This window comes from Astatotilapia calliptera, chromosome 7, assembly GCF_900246225.1.
Source record: "Astatotilapia calliptera chromosome 7, fAstCal1.2, whole genome shotgun sequence".
NCBI lineage: Eukaryota > Metazoa > Chordata > Actinopteri > Cichliformes > Cichlidae > Astatotilapia > Astatotilapia calliptera.
Window position 1 is genome coordinate 30,786,494 of NC_039308.1, and position 27,193 is coordinate 30,813,686.

Below are 27,193 nucleotides of genomic sequence, written 5' to 3' on the forward strand. Positions count from 1 at the left end.
GCATGGAATGAAAAATGAGCATCTGTCTGCCTCTGTATAGGCACATGGCTATGATTGTGAATGTGTTTTTAAAAAGGTTAGACAAAACAGGTTGTTCCGAAGTAAGGTGAATGAGACGCTGAGAGGACAAGCATATGAAGCCAGAGAAGTCATTTGTGAGACAGCAGTCTAAAGAAAGGAAAGACACACTTTTCATCGGCTCTCAGGATTGTTCCGACTATAGTGGTGCACTTTCCATCTATAATGCATCATCCCTTGCTGGTGGCAGGGGCAACACAATCTCATGGGCTCGTTAGGGAATGCAACCAATGGTGTTAGCTCTGAAGGCAGCTGAGTTATTTGTAGTCTTTATGTGAGAACAGTGGTTGCTTATCTTTTCATGTTGTCACAAGTTCTTATGTGCATCAGCTGCTGAAAATTGAACGGCGAGGGTTTTTTTCCTGCTTGATTGTTTTACTTTAATGCTAACAAGCAGACTGATCCAGCATGTTGTTTGAGATGCTTTGAAAATGTTTAAATCCAAGATGTACGCACAATGTAGATAAGTAAACTCATCAGATGTTTTATCAGGTAAACCTTGCTAGCACTGCGTTAATCCCCCTTTTACCATTTAGAACTGGCTTATCTCTTTGCGGCATGAATTGAACAAGGTGCTCTGAACAGTTCCAAATAGGTCCACATGGTTAGGATTTCTTTATATTTGAATACCTGTACCTCTGAGACATGATTTCAACTACCAGCAAATGGAGCAACCATCCAAAATTTAAGCGCAACTTCATATGGTGCAATATAAGTTATAGATTTCTCCAGAGTAGGAGTGGTTAAATTTATGGAAGTAAAGGTGATTAAATTAAAATATTGACTGTTAGAATGAGACTATATGAATGGGATTTTGCCCCTGCTGTCTAAAATTACAAAACAATTTGTTAGCTTACACGAATGAATAAAATGTGCTGTCTAGCGTGTGCTAGCAACCAAACCCATCTCCGCACCAGTTAAATCGCACCCCTTTTAACATCCCACTCACTTTAATCCTGTACAGACCAGAAATTCTTTGTACTGTTTACACCAGTGCTGTTGTGCAGATAACAGATGGTGTCGTTTTTTTTTCTGGAGAGAGGGTGGTCATTAATCACAACTGCAGCAGCTCACCTGTCAGAAAAAATGTAAACAGGTTGCTTCCAACATGTTCCTGTTTTTGCATTGATCTGTCATCTCATTATCCCTTCTTATCTGATTCTCATCCGTTTATCATCTTTAAACACACAAGTGAGTAACAGCTAGATAATAAATTGGCAAAATTTCTCCCTTGTAATAACACTCAACAGTAGAACGAAAGAGCAAGAAAGGAAAGCTAAAGGGAGGGAGGCATTGTTTAGATGTAGGAGACTTTTGAATGAAGTGGAGAGGTGATAAGTGGAGAACTTTGTCTCTGTCAGCAAAACAAGCTCTAATTTGCTTATTTGTAGCTGTCACTTGTTTTTGTGTGCCCAGCGATTTTGACAAATTGGCAGGGAGAGCCTGCAGTCGGCAACGCTCTAAGTGGCTTACAGCTGTGAGTCACCCTTTTTTCTAAGTTGACGCTAAGAGAACCTGGACAGATTTAGTATTTAGTATTTAGTATTTATTTATTTATTGTCATTGTCAAGAACAATGAAATTGCGTTTGGGGCTTCCATACAACCCAAAACAAAGAAGAAAATAATAAATACCCCTTAAAACCCAAGTGTACATATTTAACCCAGTGTGACTCCAATGCAATAAGACAATCCTTAGCAATAATGTTCGTAGAAATTCAGACAAAGACCTGAGAAACATGACAAAATACAACAATGCAAGCCATTCAATATTATTGTACTGTGAGATATGATATCAGATATGATAGTTATCTATTTAAGAAAGAGGGGGGGGGGAGGAGGGGGAAGAGAATAAAGATATGATGCACCAATGCAGACCAGTTCATTGCTATTAAGAAGTTGGATATGGTTATTGTCCGTGAGAGGGGGGCAGAGAGTTCAGGAGCCTCACAGCCTGTGGATACAGGCTGTTGGCCAGTCTGGATGTTCTGGCCTGTATAGACCTGTACCTTCTCCCTGAGGGCAGCAGATGGAAAAGGTGGCGCGCAGGGTGATGTTGGTCCCGCAGGATACTGTGCACCCTCCTCAGACAGCGAGTGGGGAAGATATTACTGATCTCTGGCAGACTTGTTCCAATAATTCTGCCAGCTTCTTTCACCACCCGCTGGAGTGCTTGCTGATCGGCCTTGGTGCAGCTGGGGAACCACACTAGAAATCCATACGTCAGAACGCTGCTGATGGCACAGTTGTAGAAGTTCAACATCAGAGATCTGGGAATGTGTGCGCTCCGCAGTCTCCTCAGGTAGTAGAGGCGCTGTTGGGCCTTCCGTACAACTGAGGTGATATGGTTGCCCCAGGACAGGTCCTCGGTCACAGTTACCCCCAAGAATTTAAAACTGCTCACCCTCTCCACCGCCTCACTGCCAATGAAGAGAGGCAGATGCCACTCATTTCGCGAATGCTTCAGTATGCTTCACACTCACATACTCACTGCATGAGTTTGTGAGTGTGCTAAGCAGCTCCTTTAGTCAGAGACTGAAACACCCTCGCTGCAGGAAGGAGCGCTTTCACAGATCATTCATCCCAACAGCAGTTAGACTCTATTACTCCTCAATCACGATGTCATGACTCACTGGACACTGTGAACATCCACGGTCACCACTTCATGCATAATGGACCTTCTATGTGTATGGACATGCGCAGGTATATATGTATGTATATGTATACAAATGTATATTTAGTGTGCACATGTGTGTGTGTGTACATGTCTATACAGGGAGTGCAGAATTATTAGGCAAATGAGTATTTTGTCCACATCATCCTCTTCATGCATGTTGTCCTACTCCAAGCTGTATAGGCTCGAAAGCCTACTACCAATTAAGCATATTAGGTGATGTGCATCTCTGTAATGAGAAGGGGTGTGGTCTAATTACATCAACACCCTATATCAGGTGTGCATAATTATTAGGCAACGTCCTTTCCTTTGGCAAAATCAAATCAAATCACTTTTATTGTCACATCACATGTGCAGGCACACTGGCACAGCACATGCGAGTGAAATTCTTGTGTGCGAGCCCCACAAGCAACAGAGATGTGCAAACACAACAACACAAACGAGCAAAATACAAGAATGGCCAACCTGAAACTAATAAATATATGTACAATATATAATAGTGTATGCATTTCTGGATGTGTATACTAAATATTTTCCTACGTGTGTGTGTGTGTGTGTGTGTCCACATTTTTACAAATTAAATAGTAAAAATAATAATAATAATAATAATAATATATAAAATATACAGAGTTGAATATGTGCAAAACAAGTGGCATTTATATACAGTGTGGAGTGCATAATGTTGAAGTTCCAGTAGTGAAGCTGAGGTGTCTATGACGTGTTCAGCAGTCTGATGGCCTGATGGAAGAAGCTGTCTCTCAGTCTGTTGGTACGGGACCGGATGCTGCAGAACCTCCTTCCTGATGGAAGCAGTCTGAACAGTTTATGGCTGGGGTGACTGGAGTCCTTGATAATCCTCCCCGCTTTCCTCAGGCAGCGCTTCCTGTAGATGTCTTGGAGGGAGGGAAGCTCACCTCCAATTATCCGCTCAGAGCACCGCACTACTCGCTGGAGAGCTTTGCAGTCCCCAAAATGGGTCAAAAGAAGGACTTGACAGGCTCAGAAAAGTCAAAAATAGTGAGATATCTTGCAGAGGGATGCAGCAGTTTCAAAATTGCAAAGCTTCTGAAGCGTGATCATCGAACAATCAAGCGTTTCATTCAAAATAGTCAACAGGGTCGCAAGAAGCGTGTGGAAAAACCAAGGCGCAAAATAACTGCCCATGAACTGAGAAAAGTCAAGCATGCAGCTGCCAAGATGCCACTTGCCACCAGTTTGGCCATATTTCAGAGCTGCAACATCACTGGAGTGCCCAAAAGCACAAGGTGTGCAATACTCAGAGACATGGCCAAGGTAAGAAAGGCTGAAAGACGACCACCACTGAACAAGACACACAAGCTGAAACGTCAAGACTGGGCCAAGAAATATCTCAAGACTGGTTTTTCTAAGGTTTTATGGACTGATGAAATGAGAGTGAGTCTTGATGGGCCAGATGGATGGGCCCGTGGCTGGATTGGTAAAGGACAGAGAGCTCCAGTCCGACTCAGACGCCAGCAAGGTGGAGGTGGAGTACTGGTTTGGGCTGGTATCATCAAAGATGAGCTTGTGGGGCCTTTTCGGGTTGAGGATGGAGTCAAGCTCAACTCCCAGTCCTACTGCCAGTTTCTGGAAGACACCTTCTTCAAGCAGTGGTACAGGAAGAAGTCTGCATCCTTCAAGAAAAACATGATTTCCATGCAGGACAATGCTCCATCACACGCGTCCAAGTACTCCACAGCGTGGCTGGCAAGAAAGGGTATAAAAGAAGAAAAACTAATGACATGGCCTCCTTGTTCACCTGATCTGAACCCCATTGAGAACCTGTGGTCCATCATCCAATGTGAGATCTACAAGGAGGGAAAATAGTACACCTCTCTGAACAGTGTCTGGGAGGCTGTGGTTGCTGCTGCACGCAATGTTGATGGTGAACAGATCAAAACACTGACAGGATCCATGGATGGCAGGCTTTTGAGTGTCCTTGCAAAGAAAGGTGGCTATATTGGTCGCTGATTTGTTTTTCTTTTGTTTTTGAATGTCAGAAATGTATATTTGTGAATGTGGAGATGTTATATTGGTTTCACTGGTAAAAATAAATAATTGAAATGGGTATATATTTGTTTTTTGTTAAGTTGCCTAATAATTCTGCACAGTAATAGTCACCTGCACACACAGATATCCCCCTAAAATAGCTAAAACTAAAAACAAACTAAAAACTACTTCCAAAAACATTCAGCTTTGATATTAATGAGATTTTTGGGTTCATTGAGAACATGGTTGTTGTTCAATAATAAAATTATTCCTCAAAAATACAACTTGCCTAATAATTCTGCACTCCCTGTACATAGGAATAGTAGTGGTACAATAGTTATGTTAAGCTATATAGTTTATGTCTTGCATAGTTCCACAACCATATCCATAATCACATACTGTGTGTGCTACCGTTGTATATAATGTATTATCTTACTTATTTTTTCATTGATTGTACTTATTTGTATTTTGATATCTGTACCTGAGCTGAGGTAACGCAAAAAAAATCCCCGTCATGGATTCAATAAAGTCTTATCTTAATTTTTATTTTTGCTCTTACCTGCCCTGCCCTTTTTCAGTGATTGGCTTTACAGTCACTCTTATCTTTTGAACAGGTTTATTTCATATCTTGCATACAGTGCAAACGGCTGCCAGAGGTTGTTTTTCCAAGACTGCTCACGATGCATATTCCCATTTCCAGTTTAACAGGTTAAGATGGAATTGGCTATATGAAGAAACGCAGGCAGGAGTGGCAATGCTGCCCCCCCCCCCCTTTTTTTTTTCTCCACTTCTTTTTCCTTGATTAGTTGGGCTTAAAGTCAAAGTGTTGGTTGAAGATTTTACAGAGATTCTTTGAGTTGTATTTTTATAGTTAACTGATAACAGAAACTGGAATTTGAGATCTTGTTGTGTGAGCCGGGACTTTATCTCAAAGGAGAACTTGGCAAAGCTTAATTTAAACCTAAATGCACATGTCTTGTGTATGTACAGAGGAACCTTATTTCCATCTTGCTCCTTGCTTACTTTTCTTGTCCAGTCTAGTCATTTCTTTCCTTTCTTCTGTCATTCTTCTTGTTTTGTTTCTTCTTGATTCCCTTTCTCTCATTGGATCTTCCTTTCTGCTTTTTTTCTTCTTCTCCACTCTTCTGTCCTTACAACCATTATTTGTTTCCTTATCCTTTCTTTCCTTGTCTCCTCTACCCTAATTTTCTCTTCTGCTTTCCTCTCCGGGGAGGATTAGGACAGAGTCCTTTTCATCCTGCTGTAATCCTACACTGGCAACCCAACTCCAACAAGAGTAAACATACACACGCATACTGTACACTCAAACGCACACACAGATATTTCGCATTGAGAAATCTTTATGTTCTGGGAGCTTTGTCCAAACAAGACCATCCACATACAATCCAGTGTGACCACATGGTTCGCTGCTTGGTCATAAAGAGGGGGAACATTAGAGGGGAAAAGTGTTCTGCTTTGGATTTTCCTCTTCTCCAAAAGCTGTCGGAAGAAAGAGGGACATAAAGAATGAATGGGAGGGGAAAAAAGAGACATAACAGGCGGATCTACCTCCCAGCCTGTCTCTGTCATCCCCCCCTCTAGGTGGGGCCTTGCTGGGATTCTGTTTGCTGAGTCCCACTCTCCCCTACCCTCCACCCCCACTGAGAGCTACAATGGCAGATTGGCAACTCTAATACCGCCTCTCGTTTTATCTGCTTGAATTGAAACCCAGTTGAAGAAGGGTTATGGGAATTATTTTGGAGCTATGTGTGTGTGGGCACATATTTTTGGAGGAAAAAATCTAATCATACAGATAGAAGCTCAAGAAGTATCAGTCATGGGATCCAACACTGAAGTAACATAGCTAGATACAGAGCTGTTATTAGCCCCTTTTTTAACAAGTCTGTTTGTTTATTTTCCAAAGGATAGGGTGTTTCTGTGTGGGTGTGTGTGTGTGTGTCGTTTCTAACAGGAAGTTCTTTTGAGTCAAGCAAGATGTGCAGGAAGTATTTGGTTTGACTCAGCTGAAAACTGCACTGGTACTCAGTGCAGAGTGCTGCTAAAACCAGTGCTCCTGCAAATGTATTTTGTAGCATTTTTCTTTAAATGATTTGAGTTTGTATGGCTGTTACTTTGGCTACGTAGCAATAAAAAGGATGGGGAGAATTCCTAAAAGAAACTAAAGTTGCTAATCTCTGCCTTTAACTAGTTTAGCTATCTGCTTTTTTCCACTGTGCAGAAAATAGAGGAACCTGGTCACGTACAAAATGTGGGAGCGTGATAGACAAGCCACACTCCAACTCATTACATAACATGTGTCCATGCTCCCACTGCAGAGAGCAGACAGAGTGAACTTGCAGTGTCAAAATAGGACAGGGTATAAAGGAGGGTATTTAAGGACAACAGAGAAACTGATGTGAACCTCAGCTCTCTAATGCCAGCTATAAAAATGGATTGAGAAATTGTTGTAAATTAAAATACAAAAATGAGGGAATGTCTTTGGAGACACTGAGATATGTCACTATTATTATTATTATTATTGTTATTATTATTATTATTCATGGACATTTTTGCAACATTTAATTGTTCAGCATTTTGCTTGCAAAACTAATTATGTGAATCAGTTACTGATAAGGCCACTGTTGTTTGATAAATTATAATGTCTATAAATACATTTATGTTCAAAAAGCTGGTGTGTCTTAACGGTGTGTCCCTTTGTGGGACATTTAATGAATAAAAATGGGGTCGATGGATGTGAGATTATAAAAAAGAATGATGGAAGCAAAGGCAGGCTCAGTCATAAATGGAAAGTATGCAAGACTGAACTGCAGTGTTGAAAGTTGAGACAGGAGGTTTGTTATCAGTACACATACAACAAAGTTGCCAAAGTCTCAGTGACATAGCACAGCATATCAGTACTTCTTTGCTAATGTTCTCACCTGTCTCATATCTTCTGTGTTGACAGCTGATGGAAAGATGGAAAGCTCAGTCAAGATAAAGAGTAGCTCTGATGATTGGGGGGGGGGGGGCTGTGAGCGCAGATGAGCTTTTGTACACATGACCTTATCCTTATCATTCTGACTTCAGTCTCAGTCACTGCAGGATTCTCCTCAGCTGTGGTGCAAGGTCATGCTTGTCATTTTCCTGAGCCCACTACTACCCCATTCATAAGCTATATGCAATATAAATCCAGTGTATATCCCTGACCTCGTAGATGCCTCAAGGAAGGACTTCAGTTTACCAGAACGAAGCAGTCTGTGAGAGAGCAGCAGAACTGCTTTGTAAAGTTATACAGTCTTTTTAAGTGTTTACCACATCCATGGCCCCCCATATCCATAAGTCTCTACTGTGTTTTATTTCTTTTAATGTCACACTTGTTTCTTTCCTTTGTCTCATTGTATATCTACGTTTGCCTTTACTTCACGGTGTGCTCTGCTCTTTGTGTTAAGCATTATACACATAGCTGGGAACAGGATTGACTGTTAAAGAGAAGACCATAGACAGTTTAAAAGGGGTATCTTGCCACCAGGACATCACCTACTGGTTTGTGAAGTCCCACTTAAATCTGTGATTTCAGCTTTTTGGCCATAGCCATCTTGGAAACCAGATGTAGTGACTTAGGGATGAATGAGATTGTGAAACTGTGCACTCGCTGGCTAATGATTTATGGTTGACAAATCATTAGCTAGCAAGCCTTTCCTGGATTATTCTCCTTTGTGACTCTTAGACGGACCACAGTTGAACAAATGGATTTAATCTTCTGTTCAGTTTGACCTGAGACTAGCAGGTGAGACTCATCAGGAAAGTGTTTAATGAAGTTGCAGATTAAGAAAGCCGAATGTCACTTTCCATACACTTCTAAGCAACCACAAGTCTTTTTTGGAACTACATGAGTTTAAGGCACTTTTACGCTGGCTTCACTTTTCAGACCTGGAAACTATGTCCATTTATGGTTGGTGCATTACTTGTAAGTTTCCCAGGATATGTTAATCCATCAAAAATGATGGTGGAGAAAAACAGCAGAGTAAAGAAAACCAACACCCGGTTCATGTACACAAGCTTTTCATGACATTCTGCCCATACCCACAACCGTTCAGCCGCTGACTTTGTGGTTTTTCCACTATTGGTGATTGTTGGATTTAATTGTCTTAAGTGTTTTTTGCTGAATTGTCCATTTTCCTGCACAGCACTCACATTAAAGAACTGCCTTCACACTTTACCAGATGTGCTAGCCTTGCGGTGCCAACGACCCTGGCTGGAAGAAACCAAGTGTGAGAGCGTTGTTTTGAAGAATTCTGAGTGTTTATTCAAAACTTAGTTATCAAAGTGGCTTTTTGGTCCAAATTGTGAAGCCTTGCATCAGGTTTTTCCTGTCTCATTTTGCTTTGAAAATCTTATGAAGGCAAACTCAAAAGACCTTATTATCATAAGAAAATATGACGGGATGGTAAGAATTACCCGTGTTTATTATCAGTGATTTTCTTTGCTCATTGGAATCGTCAAGATAAAATGTGTAATTTTTTTGTTTTTTTTCCTGAACAGATTCATCAGGCCAGGTGACCTCTTCGCCCTTGGGATCACCAACCTCCCACCGTGGAATGCACCCATCTCTACTCAGCCCAACGTCCATGGGGCCCTCAGGCCCTCTCCACTCTCCCATCAGTACGCTGAGCTCTCCAATGAATGGCCTGGCTTCACCCTTCTCTGTCATCAGCTCACCCATGGGCCCTCACTCCATGAACTCACCTGGCATGGGCTACGGTCCTAGCGTTAGCCCCCAGGTGAGGCCTGTTAAGAGACACTTTTAAAAGTTTACATTTTAAGGATGATTTTATAGAGATTAGTAAGCATACTGACAACAAGTTATCTGCTCACTTTCTGATAAACCAAAAGATATATTTCTTTGATACTCACAGCCATAGCTGTTGCTTGCACTTTCTAATACCTGAAATAGTTTAAACCTGGAACTCTCGTGGTTAGCCCAAAGGTTTCTCACCCCAACCGGTCGCAGCAGATGGCTGCCCCTCCCTGAGCCTGGTTCTGCCGGAGGTTTCTTCCTGTTAAAAGGGAGTTTTTCCTTGAATTTGGTCACAGAGAAGATGCTGGACTGAAGACCTCCTACTGATAGCTTTAATTGCTAGCAGAGTTCCATGAATGTCTGTAGTTTCTCATGTTTGTTTGCAAAAGCTTGCCAAATATTGGCCAAGCAGCAGTATTACTAAAAAAGTGCGAAAGAACGAGTTGTGAAGTTGTGCCAGCATGTTTCAAAACTTTTGGTTTGAAGGCAAATGGTCTTCGTTTCTGGTTTATGTCACACTTTTCAAAGTTTCAGTACAGCTTGGAGAGCTTGGACGGTGTTTGTAGACAGATCCATCACTTTCATTCAAATTATAGGCGAAAGCAATATGCAGGTCTTATCTTCCCAGCAACTTTTGATCAACCTTCAGCAACTTGCAAGTGGTCAGGGAGTGCTAAATTATCCCTCACAGTGAGCGGTTGCTAGGTGGTCACTGATCAGTCTGTAAGCCAGGTGCGACTGGGACCTTATTCACTACATCTTACACTGTCAGCAGGATTTTCACATCCAAAATGTCCAAAATGGTCAACAGGTGTGTGGTCTGCAAAATGTCAGTAGAACCACTGCAGGGACAGTGTGGTTTATTTTTGTATCAAAAGGAAAAAGTTTGGAGAACTTAGACTGCTGTCTATATGTTGTGTTTTAATAAAGAACTGACAGTTTTTTGCACTATAGATCTCTCATTATAGACCAAATTCTGATTTTCATTAGTTTTAATTACATTTTCATTTGAGGTTTGAGCGTCATGCACATCATGGGTTGCTTTTTTATTTTAGGCAAAGTACAATATTGCAAATTTACAACATTAATAGAATCAATTCCACCTGTTTCCTCATATAGATTTAAATATGATGTTACTCCAAAATGCATTAAGTTACTTTGTAATTTTATTATTGTGCGTTTTAACAAATGTTTTTTAAAGTTAGCTATTTTTGGAAGAAATGTGATGAAGGAAATTAAATATCCATTACCATATATCCAATATCCATAAAGTGGATTTCATATATTCTATAATTGTAATTCAAATTAAAAACAAAGAAATAAATGAGGAAAAAAGTGAGTTACTAGTAGCTGGTTGTTTTGTTGGGGCCAACAAGAGGCACTTACAAAAGGCAAAAATTTAAGTTAATGACCCTTCTACCTTTTACAACTCTTAATTCTTCTATATAGATATTGTTGACCAAAAGTTTTGCTACTGTCCATTTTTAACGAGGGGCAAAAGCAGATCTCTGTAAATGTGAGGTGTGCACTGTATTTATTACACAAGATCAAGAAAAAAAGCCTCGTAGCAAGAAGCTGTAGTGTGTTTAGGGCAAAATGAACACCCATTAATGCTACATTTTTCATACTGTAAGAAACCAGAAAGCCTTCATCCTAGGTTTCATGAGGTTTTCTCTGTGCTCCCTTTCAGATCACAGAGAAGTGCAGCTGCCCTAAGCCAACCAGAAAAACCATTTACGTATATCGTGTCTTGCAAATTGCAGTCACATGTTTCAAAAGTGCAAATTACAGTCAAAACTTGCACACTCACACATATATGCACACATATCATTTTCGTAAGCCAGGCCCCAGCAGACAGAGACCCTGCTCTGACCCTGTGGCACAGTTAATCAAGTCCTATTCAACTGGGATTCCACACTAGTTTAGCTCTGTCACTCTTACTTCTATATCTGAGGCATATTTTTTCCCTGCCATATCTTACTCTCGTCTCTTTCTATTCATCCATCCTTTTTCTTTGGCTGTCCACTTTCCCAGTCTTGTTCTATCCTTGTCTATGTCACAACATCTCCATTTTCTCCCTTTGTCTCTGTCATTTTTGTTCCATCAATAAGCTTTGGTTTCTTTGCTATTAAATGCATACACGCAAACAATTGAGACATCAAAGCATACAGTGGCCCAGTTTCAGTTTGGTGCCATATCTAAAATTGAAATAGTTTCCCCCCAAAATGTGGTTGCTGCCCTTCTTTATGTTTGTTGATTTTTTATTTATTTTTTTTGGATGGGCTCTCCTCGCTATTGTTGAGCTTATCTGTGTCTTCTTAGTGAAAGTGTCCCACATGTAATGGAGTTTAGAGTGGATTAGGAGCACTTTGTGAAAGCAGCCAAAATCTTTCATTGCTAGAAAGCCCCTCGTCCTTCTCCCTACCCTCTCCTTCTTATTCCTGGGCACTTTATGATTCCAACACTTTCATCTGCACTGCCATTTCTGTCCTGGAGGGGTATTCTTTATTTGCAGGTGAAATTTTTAGTTAGCAAAACACTTTGGTGGGTTCAGCTGAACCTGCAATGTTTTTCACTGATTTACATTGTGATGATAGTGAGGCACACGTGTGGGGGTGGAGAGCTGATATTAGACTATGGTGGATTTTTAATTTGTCCAATAGTGGGACAGGAGACTTGAGAAAGCTGAATGACACTGAGGACCACACAACAACCAACTGAGCAGAGAAACAAAAACGGCTAGTTAGCAGTTAGCTCAATTATAAACCAATCAGATGCCTGAAAAATTAAAAGTAAATCATGAAATATACTGAAGCAACTGTCAGTGTACCAGGTTGTGGGGAAAAACTGCTCTGTCTCAATGAATCTTTTACACGTGCTTTAGTGTTTTGATATAACTTTTTAGGTGTACACATTAATCTTAAAAATATGTTTACATTATGGCATTCATGAAAAATATCCTGTGGTGTCAGCATACTGGGGTATTTTTGTACCGCCTCACAGCCAATCCCACCATTTTTAGTAGCTGTGTCAAGAACCAGTAACAACTGATTCAGTTAGTGCCAACTGTTTTAATACTGTACTTACAGTAATTATAGCTGGTTTAGTATTTACAGTGCTGTAGTGGTTCATTTGTTGAAACAGTTGATGTGAGGGCAAATGCGTCCAACAAACCGAAGGTTACCGTACTGGTGCGATTTAATTGTTTCTTTATTATTCAAAAAATAATGAAAATACATTTTTTGTAATGTTAAAATATCTTTAGATAACAAGAAAAAATATCATTTTGGCTGACTTTTTTGATTAGTCTGTCTAAGAGAAGCAGTATACACACAAGTATTATGCTTAACTTAAGGTGTATCTGCATACTATCATTATATTGCAAAGCTTTAAAAAAAAAATTCTCATTTCATTAATGCTAAAGAATAAAGAAAGGAAAAACAAAAATGTTATTGTTGACACCTGTGTTTTACATATTTCGAATGCCACCCAAACCCAAACTGTACAGGTGGTCTTGTAAACGGTTAACTATGAGTGATTCCATAACCGAGATTGTTGAGGCTTCTTGCTGCTGCTCAGCAAAGGTGGGGAACAGTGGTTTGATTTGAAAGTGCAGTGGCTTAGAGCATAAAGATGGTGGCACTGCCCTGTGGTCGTGAGGCGCGGCACATCTGATAAGACGTGATTTGAGTCAGACGGCATATGCCACTTAGACTTAACACTCGGCTGACTTGCTTTTGTCGGGAGCAGTTAACTGGAACGAGGTCACAGCTCAGCCTTTTTCACTACTTAACCGCCCAGACCAGTGTGAGACCCTGCCTAAGCTAACGGCTCACAATGCACAGGCGTGGACACACACCAAACTGCATATACTGTACTTTCTTTCTAATGATCATACATGCATATGTAGTATTATAAAATACAATAATCACAAGAATACCTTATTTGACCATCAGCTGCACTCAGCAGCATCTTCCAGTAGAAAGATTACATTTATAGATGGACATGCACGGTCAGGTGGTAATCGTGCTTACCTACTTTGCCCTAAAAGCTATATATTTTTCAATAAAAAACAGTGTATAAATGAAAAGCAGCAAGGTTTAACTATCCTCTACATCAAAGGTTTAATTGAAAACATGATGAAAGCTTGGGAGAAGATGAACAAAAGTCCTATTCATACAGGAGTCTCACATCCTCAGAAAAAAGCTAACCACATGTAAAGAGAGAGACAGTCCTTTATTATCAGCCAGTTCTTACATCTTGAACAACAGTACTTCCCCTTCAGCTCTGTCCCGAGCATCCAGACACAATGACATACTGCGGTTATGTTCTTTCTCTGTGAAGAGGACCATGCATTGTCAGCAAACATACTATACATAAAAGATATTGTGTGTTATTTGAAGCGCATACTTTGTCTTTTATTTCGTGGTTTTGCCAGGGTTGTCAACTCATATTTTCTGGAGTTCTATGAAGGGAGAGGTTGCAAGACATCTTTTGAGCTATATGCTCTGGGTGTGTTGGCAAACCGTAGTCGTGCTTCTTAGTATCAAACTCATCAGTGGTTATGTCTGTAGGCTTGAACTTACTGAGAAGACAGACCGTCCCCCGATCACAGACACCGCAACTACCCAAACACATGGAAGGGATTATAGTGGTTGGAACACAGTTCACACTTGCAGTGACAATGAGGAGAATTGTCTGGCTGTTGGGAAAAAGGGGTTCTTTATCATAGAACCATGGCTGGCTACCATTTTCCAGACGCAGTCTGTACCCCTCTGGGTTCTGTCCTCCCACTGAAACCTCGCAGCAAATCCTAAACCAACAACAGACCAGTGTCTCACAGTAAGGCTTTCAAAATACACATTAAGCTTGACTGTTTCTGGACTCAACAACACAAATGTGAAAAAGGTGTAAATGTTTTACAAGAAATGGAACACGCGTTTAATAAATTATAAATGAGCGGCGGCCGTGATGTCATGTGCCACTTTTCAGTACATCGTGTTTAGGCGTTTGTGTTGCTAGGAGCCTGAAACATAGCACATTCAAGTGAAAGAGAGAGAGAGGTGGACCTTAGCCCCTTTCTCTGTGGGAGTAATAAAGGTCCCTTCCACTGCTGTGGTCTTTGATGGACTTTGCATGACATCATGGCTCCATGGCTGTAGAAAAGAACTGTGTGTAAGGTCTTAGGGGAGCAATCAAGGCTCTCTAACGCCAATCAAAGCTTAGATGTGTTAAGGAAAACTTTGAAACCAATTTAGCGCTCACTTTTTCCCATAGCACTATAAAGGTAAAGATGCAGTGCAGTTCTGACGGAATTAAAGCAAATGATTAATACATTGTGTTGATGGGGAGAATGCAGATTTTATAGAAAATAGTTCGACAAAGAGTTACGTTAAAGCCCCTCTCCTTTGTTTGCTTTTTATTAGTGATCTTATTTTTGTTATTTTTTCCATAACTTTTTATTTTACAAGGCTTCAATAGCTGATGGATTGTGTGATAAAGCTTGGGCCTGTGTGTGTTCTGCTTGTGTTGTGCCACACAGGAGTTGGGCCATTTAGGAGGTAGGAGCTATAAGGGATTGAAATGCTAACGTTAGGCTTAAGTTTCACGGTGCAGCCTCATAGTGCAGGCTCTAGACATTGTTGTTTGAATGCCTTGAGGGCACACTTTTATTTTAAAGCTTGAAATAATCCCTTCAGGGCTTTAATTGCATCTGCTGGTGTGATATTACAACAACTCAATGCAGCCTGTGGACAGACATGTACGCTGTGGTATGTCTGTGAAGTGTAATGACACTTTCTGTATGACTAATTCTACTTTTGTCACTGCCCAGGCGCCTGTAAAACTTGAAGTCATGCACAGATATTAGTCATTTTATATTTATAAACTCTTTATAGTCCTATAATAAATTATTTTCTTCAGCATTCATAACTAAAAATGAAAGATGTGTTACACAAAGAAGGCAAGGCTGACATTTTCTATGAAAAGAGTGTTGAAACAGATTAGTTTAATCTTGCAAATGTCAGATGTTCAGTATCAAACCTCATTCTGGCAGAATTGGTGTTGATCACCCAACATCTTGTTTAGGATTAGGGAGCTAATCAGTCGGAAACAGTCATCAATAAAGTACTTGTTTACTTGTTGTCGGCCATGGAAAGTAAAAGGGAATCCAGTTGCCTGACACTAATACTATTACCCAAGTAAAAGACTCATCATTTAAAAGCAGTTGGATTTGTCATCACATTATCCGCCAAATGGTGGAAAATGGAAATGTAACTAAATGACTTGCAAAACACTGCTAAATTCATTGGTGGTTTTACACTGAAATGGTCTTTAAATTGCTGCCAGATTATGTGTTATTTGATAAAAGACATATAATTTTATTTTAATTTTATTTATTTTATTTTATTTATTTGATAAAAGACATATAATTTTGTTCATTTTTATGGTGCACGGTAGGAAACACCTAAAAAGCTACACTGATAACGTAATCACTAGAGCATTAATCTCTGGACTGGTGCCTGTCTTGAAAGCAAAAATATGTCTTTATCCATCTCGAAGTGAAATGTAAGATAGTGACCCATCTTTACAACAAAGAGGACATGCCAGTGTACAGTTTTTGAAATAGTTTCTCACAAAGAGTGTGATATGGGAATACTGAATGGCAGACAACTCAAGTGCAAGTGCAGCACATTATTCATACATTTTCTGTAGACATGCATCAGTTGCAATTTTCTTGCCAGATTTTGATAATAAATCTGATAATTTGATAATTCAATAATTTTGAAGTCTGGCCTGCTGACTAGATTAGGAAAAAAAAATCCAAAATACATTCAAACTTGTGCCCCCATTTCCTGTTTTTTTTTTTTTTTTATTTGATGTCACAACAGTCATTTTAATATTGCAACAAAGAGAACAGCTCAAATAAATCATTAAAAGACTTTGTAGTCACCTACGTTTATTTTCAGTGCTATCAAAATGAGGAAATAGGAAATGATATATTGTTAGATAATTGGCTGTTGGCATTCGCAGTTTACATAATTCAATTTGTGTTTAATTTTTTGTCCTTTGCACGACATATTTCCATCTAGCACAGATATTGCAGTTGTTGTGACATATTTTCCTATATTTAGTTACATTTCTGGACAAGTGCATGTCAAGCTATGACGGATTAGCACAGAATCTTTATCTAAGATTAATCAGCCCATCGCAGCCTGTCAAATACATATGATTGTAGTTGCTGGGTGATCATTTAGTGCATCTCTAATTTTCAATAGTCAGACAGTATTACAGCATGTAGCTCATTTTATCAGTTAGAAATACATGTTTATTCAAAGGTTGCAAAAACTGAGGTTTTTTTTGTTTTTGTTTTCTTTGTTGTTGTTTTTTTCCCTTGGAATAAGACAATTTTATCATTGGCCATTATAAATGTATATATGCAGAGTATTTGCATTCTAGGTCACACACTAATCAAAAAATAATAATTCAAGTTTTATGCTGCATATATCTTCTGAATTCCATGCAAACTCAATCAAATTGATTATTAATTAAAATAATTATTGAAACTAAATTCTGGTGGCTCTGATTAAAACATCGTTGGGTGGCACCAACAATTTCTCTATGCAGGAAACACCCTGGCTTTTGCTGTATGCTCATCAACACCCACGCAAAGCCAGAACGACACACTTACACATGTACATGGAGACCAAGTGATAATGCACGCTTGTGCTTGCATGTAACTCCAGAAATTCATATATCCACATAGACACATAGATCCACTCATGCCGTGAACCCACCCCAGTATGTGCAAAAACTCCAATAGATTCCAAAAACACTTAGACAAAATCCATGCCCAGCAGTGCCATTCTGAGGTGAGACAACAGCTGCAAGTTACTGTGTGTATTCCAGCTTCACTGCTGCAAGGCTCACTGCTTCCACAGCACTGATAGGCTTAATATCCTCTTTTTTTCACTGCAACAAAAGTTTCTGTCAAAACACGCACACACACACACACACATAAGCTGGCAGTGCTTGCGATGATTCATTTTATCTGCTATGGCACAGCATGGTGCGAGTGTTAGAAACCTCCAAGCTGTCTGGAATAATGTCTGCTTCTGCTAAATTCTACTGGGAGAGAGTAGGGAGAGCGTTTTAATAGAGCTTAGTGACAATAATCACGGAGCTATTTTACAAAAAGACATACTTAGGAAGGATTTATATTTTGTAACCAAAGGCTTTATTTAATGGTTGATAAATAATGTATGTATTCACTTAATAAGCTATTAAAATACATAAATTATGGCCACGTTGTGATCCCATGTGTAAGTGAGGGATCCTTTTTTTATTTTTCATTGATTCCTTTCGTTCACTGAGACTTTTGAGGGAGACTTAATTATTCACTGTTATGCTAAAAGCCTCCATAAATACAAGGTTTCCACATGCAATCACCAAGGCTTCAGCTAAGTAAGCAGTTCAAAAAATAGTCACATTATTGTTTCCTGTTATAACGTTTTGTTCTTTTTGAAATAGGCCAATGCAGTGACTATGTAGGGGTGAATATAATGGTAACACGGTGCTTTTTAATTACTGTGTATTTAGAAAGCTTAATGTAAGTACAATGTAAGTACACATTATGTACTGCAGTCTGTAGAAGCATAAAGTATACAGACATTTTTCCATTACATAGGCCAAAAAATGTCTTTTTGACAGTAATTCTGAGAGTGCTGGATGTAATCATGATGGTCATACAGTGTATACTGTAATAGCTAGAATTTGCCTTTCCTTCCTGTTTCCTCATCCTGAGCATGACTCATGTAATTTGCTGTTACATGACAGGACCTATTCGCAGAGGATCTCAGAGTTCATCCACAAATGACTGCATGAGCTGTGCTGTGCATGTGTCCGTTGATTAGTTTTTGTTATGTGAGCTGTTTGCGTTCAAAAAAAGTGTCTTTAAGATCTCTCATAAGTTATCTAACTGTGGCTAAAGCCCACAGGCTACAGAAGAGGGGTCCATCACCACATCCTCCCTGTGTGAAACCTGATACCCCGTCTCTGTTGATGCATGTCAAGATAGCACTCACACACACAACACAGCGATGAGAGGAAAGTTCTCACTCATTCCACCCATGCTTTGCACGAGTCCCAAGATAAGTGTTCTTTTAGAAGGAAGTGATTGTCACAATGTGTCAGAGGTGAAAGGGGACTCGGGGTTATCATTAGGCTAGATCATTACCTGATCCCCTGTCCTCACCTCTCAGTCGACAGCTGGTTAGACTTCATCTCGTGTCAACAGCAGATTTGTATCAGGTCCACTCACACTTCCTTGCTTTTACATTCTAGCTGCAGATAGTTTCAGTTTCATGCCTTAAAGCAGAAATAAATTAAAGTTACAAAAATTAATAATTCTTAAGCAAAGCACAGTAGAGGGAGCGGAACAAGTGTCAGGAGTGTGATCGGAAACAGTGGGTTGTGAAGTAGAACATTCAGTTCGTGGTCATGTTGTGCCGCTCTTTAATGGAAAACCTTATGAAGAAATTCTATAAGGGCGTTTTTGAAAAGACCCAGTGAAGATAACTTTCTCTGTATTAACAAAGGTGCCCTTGAACAGCAAAGTAACTGAAGTTCCACATGAGGATTGTGCATTAAGGAGTGGTGCATGAGGATTTGATGTCTCCTTTTGAAGTATCTTTACGAGCAAACTCTGTGCTCTGACTCTCTGAATCGAGCTAAGCTCATCTTAAGCACAGGCCTCTACTGTCTCTACTCTTCTTTCTCTTTTGTCCTGTGTTCGCTCAGGGGACGCTCCTTTCTTTAGATTTCCACCGCCATGTATTGTCATAGAATATTAATAGTTCACAGGGGCTGTTCAGCTGCCAAGAATATTCTGTTATTTCTGTTAAAATGAATTATGAGTAATGTGAGCTGCACTAATACACTTTTTTTTTTCTCTTCATCGTTATTTTGTTGAACTATTGTTTTTTTTTCTTTATGGTTTCAATAATAAAATATTATAATTTATTGTATTGTCATTTATCTTTTTGTAGTATATTTAGTTTTTGAGATCACTGGTTCATGATTGGATTTTTTGTACTTTGTAACTGGAGTATATATTGGTGTAATAAAGGCCATGATGTACTGTTTTTGGCTGCTGTCACATAGTAAAACTTTGGTTTCGCTTAAAAATGAACTGATTGCAGTTTTATTGGCCAATTCCAATTTTTATTTTCAAAATAAAATGAATTATTAAACTACAATTTGTACTGATTTATGTAACAAAGCAAATGTCAGGTGCTTAAATCATTTTCCAGTGCGTTTATTCCTTTAACCTATAACAGGGCAGGTGCTTCATTGTCAAATCTTTTCTATTTCTCACTTGTTTCTAAATTTGTGCTTTCATCCTTTGTTCTTACCACATACTTTAGGTTGCTGGCTTGTGTCTCACTTTGAGCTCTGGATAGCTTTAGTTTTAGCCACTTTTCCTTTGTAGTTTCTTTAAAATGCACAGGGGATGATCGGGTATGTGGTTTGTTGGTTTGAGCGTTTTTGTGGTGGTGTGCCATAGATTACTTTGGGTAACTTCCACACTAACATGATAGTGTGTGGCTATAAGTGTGTGTGTGAGATTTACCTGCACCATTGTGTGCATGTTTTGCACCCACAAAATGGACCAGTTCATAAGTGTCCATACTGGAGGCTAACTGGTCGGAAATCGTCCCATGTTGGTCCCCGGAGAATCGATTGGTGCACCTCTAGTTTGTTTGTTTTTTCTTCACTGTAATGAACCACACATATGTGTTGCTATCATGACCCAACATAAAAAAACACTTGTTTGGCACAATGTGTCATAGTGTTTTTGTAATTCCAAACCAAAGTAACACTTATAAATAACTTTTTACGTGCTGTTTTTTATATATTTCCATGCAGCCACTGATACTTTCTGTCGCTTTTCCATTCATATTTGTAGAACTATTAATTCATCACCTTTAGCCTAATGTTTGAATGTTACAGCAGAATGCTGGAGCCAGCAGGTGGCACAGAACATATAATCATGCATATCAGTTCAGTGCAGAATCTGACACCCTCAAGCAGACACAGACCCCCACTGTACTGGATGTATCACTGGAATGCCCTCCACAACATGTTATGTAACACCTGCAGAGAGAGAAAAAACGTGTAATTTAGTTAGACCATTTCAGGTCTCTTTTGTTTTGTACATTGTTCTGCAGGGAATCGTGTGTTACGTTGAAAAGTCTTGGATTTTAAATGACCCTCGTCTGTTTTAAGCTTTCTTGTCCTTAAAGTGTCTCTTTGGTGTCTAAAGAGAGGCTTGTTAGTGGGGTTTCCCTGAGCTGTACACACAACTGGCATACCTCCCTGCAATGGTTCACATACGTGTGTGTGCTGTAAGGGCGGGTGCATATATTCTATTTCCAGAACTAGTCCTGAGCCACTTTAATCTCCCTGCCTTGTCTCCATCGCCATGGGCAGAAGGAAAAGAAAAGTCCCCCCCTAGCCTGCCCACCCCACTGTTGGGGAGCAGTGTTGCTGAGATTGAGTTGCAGGTTCACTGAAAATAGATTGTAAGAGGGAAGAATCTTTTCTGTCAGGGAGAAAGAGGGTTTGATAGAGACTGTCTCAGTCAGGAAGACAGCTCTGTTAGTGCTGCACTCCAGGGGAAAGGACTAGACTCAGGCGTTTAACTGAGGTAAGACCTCATGATGTGGGTTTGTGCATGCATGTGGATAAACTTGCATAGATGTGGGTGTGTTCACGTGCTGCCAAAGCGATGCAGGTATATCCCTGTATCCTTTTTGTCCTGCAAATTTGAGGCTATATCCAAACTAATCTTTTCTATTTATTTTTTTCTTTCTCACAGTTACCACTAGCATCAACACTAGGTCTTTGTTTTAGGACCCCTTAAACCATGGTGTTCCACAGACTGTGTGACAGGCCCCCTGGTGGGGCATTGAACCTCAGTGGGGAGTTGGGTTTTTGGCTTGCTTGGATAACCAGGGGAACGATATGAAAAGAAGTTCATCTGAATGAATATCATCTAATGATGGAAAACAAACGGGATGTTTTTCTTTTAAATCCAGTTTTGAAGATATTTATTTTAGTAAGATTCTGCAAGGATTGGTGGGACTGGTGTTGCAAACTTTTTTGGGGGGGTATTTGAAAGTTTGATAAGCTCTGCTATAAGTAGATACACAATGAACACTGACTTTTTTTTTTAGCTTGAAAACCAGATGCAAAAATTATACCAACTTTTTCTGGCTGATTGCATCTTGTAAGCCACTGCATATCCTTAATTGATTCGTCACGCTCCTATCACGTGGCCTTATACTGGAAGAAAACAATGACATCAGCTTTGACTCCCAGGAGTTGATTCAGATATTGAATTGCATGCATTGCTGACCTTTAGTGTCCCTTGAAATTCTGCATTGTATTGTGTTTTTCTACAATGTTTCCTTTTTAACCTTTATTTGATGTCTAAAGTACTATAAGAAACTGTGCAGGATGGTAACCTTTTTTTTCCAACTGAGGCTGTCTGTGTGTGCCTCTGTATGCGTGTGTTTGTTTGTGTGCATGGCTCAGGCCAGTGGTGAGTGCCAGGGTGTAAACTAAACATTTCCTTATGGTGAAAGGAGGTTTAGCCTTTTTAACTCACTCATCCCTCCCTCCCAAGTTAATCCATCATTCACACAGCCAAACATTCTAACTTATGTAAGCTATAATTTTGAAATTCAACTCAGTTTCCCAAGTTCCCATGACACCCCATATGTCATGCTGAATTCTCTGGAAATATGTGTAAAATGATGCAGGAGACATCTAGTATTTCCTATTTGATGTGATGGCAAATCACCATGGGCTTGAATATTTCTCTCAATGGAAGCATGGTGTATTGTAGCTTCCAGCAATATGTATGTATTTGGCACAGCTAACATTTTTTTTCAGCATTAAAGAGGGATCAGATTTTAGGGTGTGTAATCTGTTGAAGGTGACATGCCACAGTGGCTTGTATACAGTTTGTGTGCAGTGCAGGTAGTATCTTGGCCGTGTGTACTTGCAATTTGAGTATGTAGTTATTTACATATTTACATATAAGCTGCATATAAAAGTCTTTTTGTATGCATATCTTATCTGCCTTATCTTTATGATACATGATCTGTAAAAATACATAGAGAAATAAAAATAAATTAAACTGATATATTGTCCATGGTTCTAGAGGAGCTTTGTTCCTTGACTTTCTTTTCTTATGAAACATGCTGATGAGTTCAAATATGGGAACTCTGGACTGGAGGGTTGTTGGAGCTTGACCCTTCACTAAAATTCAGTATATCTCAGCTACAGCTCCTTTGATTTTCAGCCCGTCTGTTTCTTTTAAGTTTTCAGTATGATTTTGCTTTTAACAATATGTGGATCAAAAATCCATTTGGTGCTCACCGGGACACACGTGTGTATCCAATAAATGTGATTTTGCAAAAAATCACTTAAAACATTTCTTCTCTTTTTTTTTTTCCTGAAAGTTTTTAAGTCTACCACCTTTACTCGTGTATTCTGAATAAAAACAGAATAATACCCATTTTAATTTCAAGGCATTTTTAGCTAATATTCTAATTAGTTTCATGTATAATCTAAGTGATATTTCTATGAATTGTAGCAATGTAAACCTGAGATTCTGTAATTCCCAGTTATAAAGATATTCCACAGCTACAACTGTAGTTGTGTAACCACTTACCAACATGCATATTAACTCAGTGGCTGTTTGGTTTATGTCCTGTGCGTCTAATAAAGGGCATTGTTTGCCCTGATGTATACTTTTCTATGTTCTTCCATTATGCTCTTAATGTACTTTTGTCAGATGAGTGTAAACACAGCTTAGGGTGTGTTTTAGAGTGACAAAATATGTTAGCCCTGTCATCATAAGATGTAAATGGCTTTTCTGTCATTCCTAATCCCAGCAGATATAGACAGGGTTTCTCTGCAACAGTATGAACTTAATTTTAACTCAGAAAGTGTTTGTGCTATAAGACATTTCTCATGTGTGGTAACTTAATAAAAACACATCTGGCTCTGCTCTGCCAATAGTGTTCTGTCTCTCATCCCTCTGTTATGAATGTGCCTGTGGAGAATCTACTTGTCTGACTATATGCAGTTTTCCTTCCCCCTTTCTTACCATCATGTAAAATTACTGTGGTTTTAGCACAGTCAATCAGACTAGTGCTTTTACTTTTTTTCATGAAGTCATTTTTTTCCCACTAATAGTTGGCTTGTTTCTGTTCCATCCAGTATATTTAGTGAATAATTTATACATTTCCCCTTAACGTTTATCTCCTCTGGAAACAGCGTGTAGCTTGTTATAATAATTAGCCTCCCCCTTGCTTTTCACTTTCAGCAGAAAGCAAAGAGGGGTCATTTTTGGATGAATTGTATCAAAGCTCCTTCAGAGAGAGAGACACAGGCAACTATTGAAGTTAGACTTAGGGCTGCAGTTGCGCTGCTGCTAAAACAAATGCTGTCTCTTTATTCTGCTGTACTGTTCAATTTTGCAGTAGAGTTATGCTACCGCTGAACATTTTGGAGCCAGCAGGGCTTGTTGAGAGCATGAATAAAAGAGTTCCTGGGGTTGAGTGGTGCAGGATCCTGCTGCGCCAGATTTAGATCTGAAAATGAGGGGAACAGGAGGGAGGAGAGTGAAAGGGAGAAATGACAGAGGAAAAAAGAGGTGTTGCTAGGGCTGCTGACCATCTATATTACGCATCAGTAGTCTTAATATGGCTTTTGTTTTGTACATTTCAGATTGTTCAGTACTCCCTGAGTGACATGACTCCAGTTTCATGTAATGTCCTTATTGTGTATAATCTTCTTGTTGAATTTGACCTTAAGCTTATGTGATTTATTTGACGGTGCTTGTGCGATTTTGATGTTTTGAGTTTAGCGGGCTGCATTGTGACTTGTCGGCGTGTGTGTTTCTGTGTGTTGATGTTCCAGCTGAACTCTCCAATGAACTCTGTCAGCAGTACGGAGGACATAAAGCCTCCACTGGGCCTCAACGGCGTGATGAAGGTGCCTGCCCAGCCCTCGAGCACAGCTCTGTCACTCACCAAACACATCTGCGCCATCTGCGGTGACCGCTCCTCAGGTGAGTGACATCAGACTGTGATGACTGTCTGCAAAGGAAGCATGAAAATAATTCAATGTCAGAATTGACCTTGTCAGAAATCTTTTTGTGAACTGGTAATGGCTAAGGTTATTTTCACTGGAGATTACTGTTTTTAAAGGTAGGTGTGCGAAGGGGGAAAATCAAAACACAGGAACTGGAAACGTTCACAGAGCACATCTGTGCAGTGAACAGCAACACCAAGTTCACTTGGGAGGATGTCAGTGGAAATGGATGGGGCTTTTTGGACTACACATTTTAGAGAGAAGCTTCAAATTGGAGTATATGGGTTTATAAGAGCCCTACACCTCTGGGATAAGAAGGGGTTTACAAGAGTAGAGGGGAACAAGAACCAGAAACACACAAGAGAAGACCCTGAAATAGATAGTTACTCAAAATGGGCCTTCTGATGTCTGCCCCCAACTGGGTGCAGTAACATCCAACTGGATGCAGTGATCGGAATGCCATTGTTCATCAACGGATTGATGAACAATGAATGTTGCATCTCCTGCATCTAAAATTTTTAACAGCTGCTTCAACAGTGTGCAGCAGACACAATGGAGTCACCTCTACACTACAGTATTTAAAATTCTGGGAAATTCCCACTAATCATTTAGAACTCCAGATGAGCGGTGAAACGTCTCCATGTAAGTCCATTTAGCACTGCTTAGCACTTAGGTGACTATTTGAACATGTTCACAAATCACTTCCCAATCAGAAATTTCTAAGAATTTTATGCAGTTTTCTAAAAGATTGTAGGGAGACTTGACATGGAATAGATTATTTAAAAAAATCTAAACAGCTTAGACTGGATAACATTGCACTGTTTCCAATTAAAATAAAACAGGACTACACAGCATCTTGCCCAAGCCTGGGCTCTAACCACATGGAGAAACCTCCGGAGAAGATCCACACATGAACTTCGGTCAGAAAATGGCCCCACAGTATGCTCTGGCAGAACTACATACTGCAGCTTGTTGGAGTGGGAGAGCTTCCTGGAAAGACAACAGTCATCAGAATTCTTTAAAAATCTGGGCTAAATGACAGGGAAGCCAGAAAAAAGCCACTCCTGGAAAAAAAAGCATGTGAGGGCAGCAACAGAAACGCACATGAAAGGAACCTAAATCATGTGGCAAAAGATCATCTTGATTGGATGAAACCTAACCTTGAATCGCTTTTTTACTGAAACAAGAAAGCGCTATGTCTGAAGGCGACCATGCGCAACTCATCATTCATCCCTACTGTGACGCAGTCAGTACAATGAATAGTGGGACAAGTAGAGGCAGATTTTGGAGTTTCTTAATTTTCATTTCAACACAGTTAGAGTTCAGACACTGGCAAATTATATTCAGATAGAGATACAAGATATATTCTACAGTGTGTTCAGGAGAAACAATGTGGTTTTTGTCTTTATCGTGGAACCTCTTCGGGATATTCGAGTGTGCATGGGAGTTTGCCCAACCAGAGCCTGTTTAGTGGATTTTCAGGAGGAAGCACTGGGAAAGACCTGAAACTAGACAAATTACATTTCTCAGCTATCTTGGAAATGCCTTGGAGTCTCCCTAGAAGGGCAGAGACAGGGACCAGGAAGAAGGAGGCCTGGATGTCTCTCCTTAGACTCCTGGCCCCTTGACCCAAACATGGATAAGCAGTAATGGACGGATGGATGGACGGATGGGTGGGTGGGTGGTCATTTAAGGCTATTTTTTGATTAGTCTCTGAAAGATGGTAACGATAACAATAAAGCAAAGTCAATATAACGTGTTACAAGAAAAGGCATAAAATTCCATTTAAGTCTGGCACCCTTAATATTTCTGTAATCTTTTTTTGTCCCAAATCAAACTTTCTCACGTAGCACTTTAGGTTGCACAATAAATAAAGATTGTAAATAACCTTTTTGGCTTCTCAAAGAACAATAGCTTGCTCCAGAGTTTTCTTAAACATTGGCTATCATTTGGCCAACTTCTAGCTTAACCACCTGAACCACAAGAACATTAACCCTGGGTGAACAGATAACCACGGGTTATCCCAGGAAATGACTCTCACAGCACTCATCTTTGTAGAGTTGTCTTAAATCTCTTTTTTTTCCCACACTGCCAACAAATAACCATGTGTTTAATTTTTTTCTGGGGATAACCATGAAAAGTTTGTAGCCTCTGGATAAAGGTGGATATCTAATTCATTGGACAGTTTTACTGTCATCCTGCGTCATTGGTGCTGTGTGCACCCAAGGGGGAAAATCAAAACAATGTTTAATAGCAAGTCATGCTTCATTTAGCTGTGCTCGGGGGCTTTATTTATCTTCTCTGGTGGTCTGACCCAGCAGAGAGATAACAAAGAAACAGTTTGATCAACACTGGAGAAACCAAATGGACTCCATCCGTCATAAATAACAAAAAAGAGCTGTTAGAAACAGGGTCAGACAACACCATATTAGACTGCCCCCCCCCTCACATATTCCCTTTAGTGAGCCTC

General features: G+C 39.8%; 1 protein-coding gene across 8 annotated transcripts in view; it reads left to right on the forward strand.

Moving 5' to 3' along the window:
- rxraa (retinoid X receptor, alpha a) overlaps positions 1-27,193 on the forward strand; it is a 107,334-nt gene that overhangs the window by 57,084 nt on the left and 23,057 nt on the right. For 5 of the 8 annotated variants that reach the window (XM_026174286.1, XM_026174288.1, XM_026174281.1 and 2 more), the window contains 2 exons: positions 9,300-9,538; positions 24,541-24,700. In XM_026174286.1, coding sequence (XP_026030071.1) covers positions 9,300-9,538; positions 24,541-24,700 — 399 coding nt within the window. The remainder of the gene's footprint in view (positions 1-9,299; positions 9,539-24,540; positions 24,701-27,193) is intronic. The other 3 variants (XM_026174287.1, XM_026174282.1, XM_026174285.1) reach the window with 1 other exon arrangement.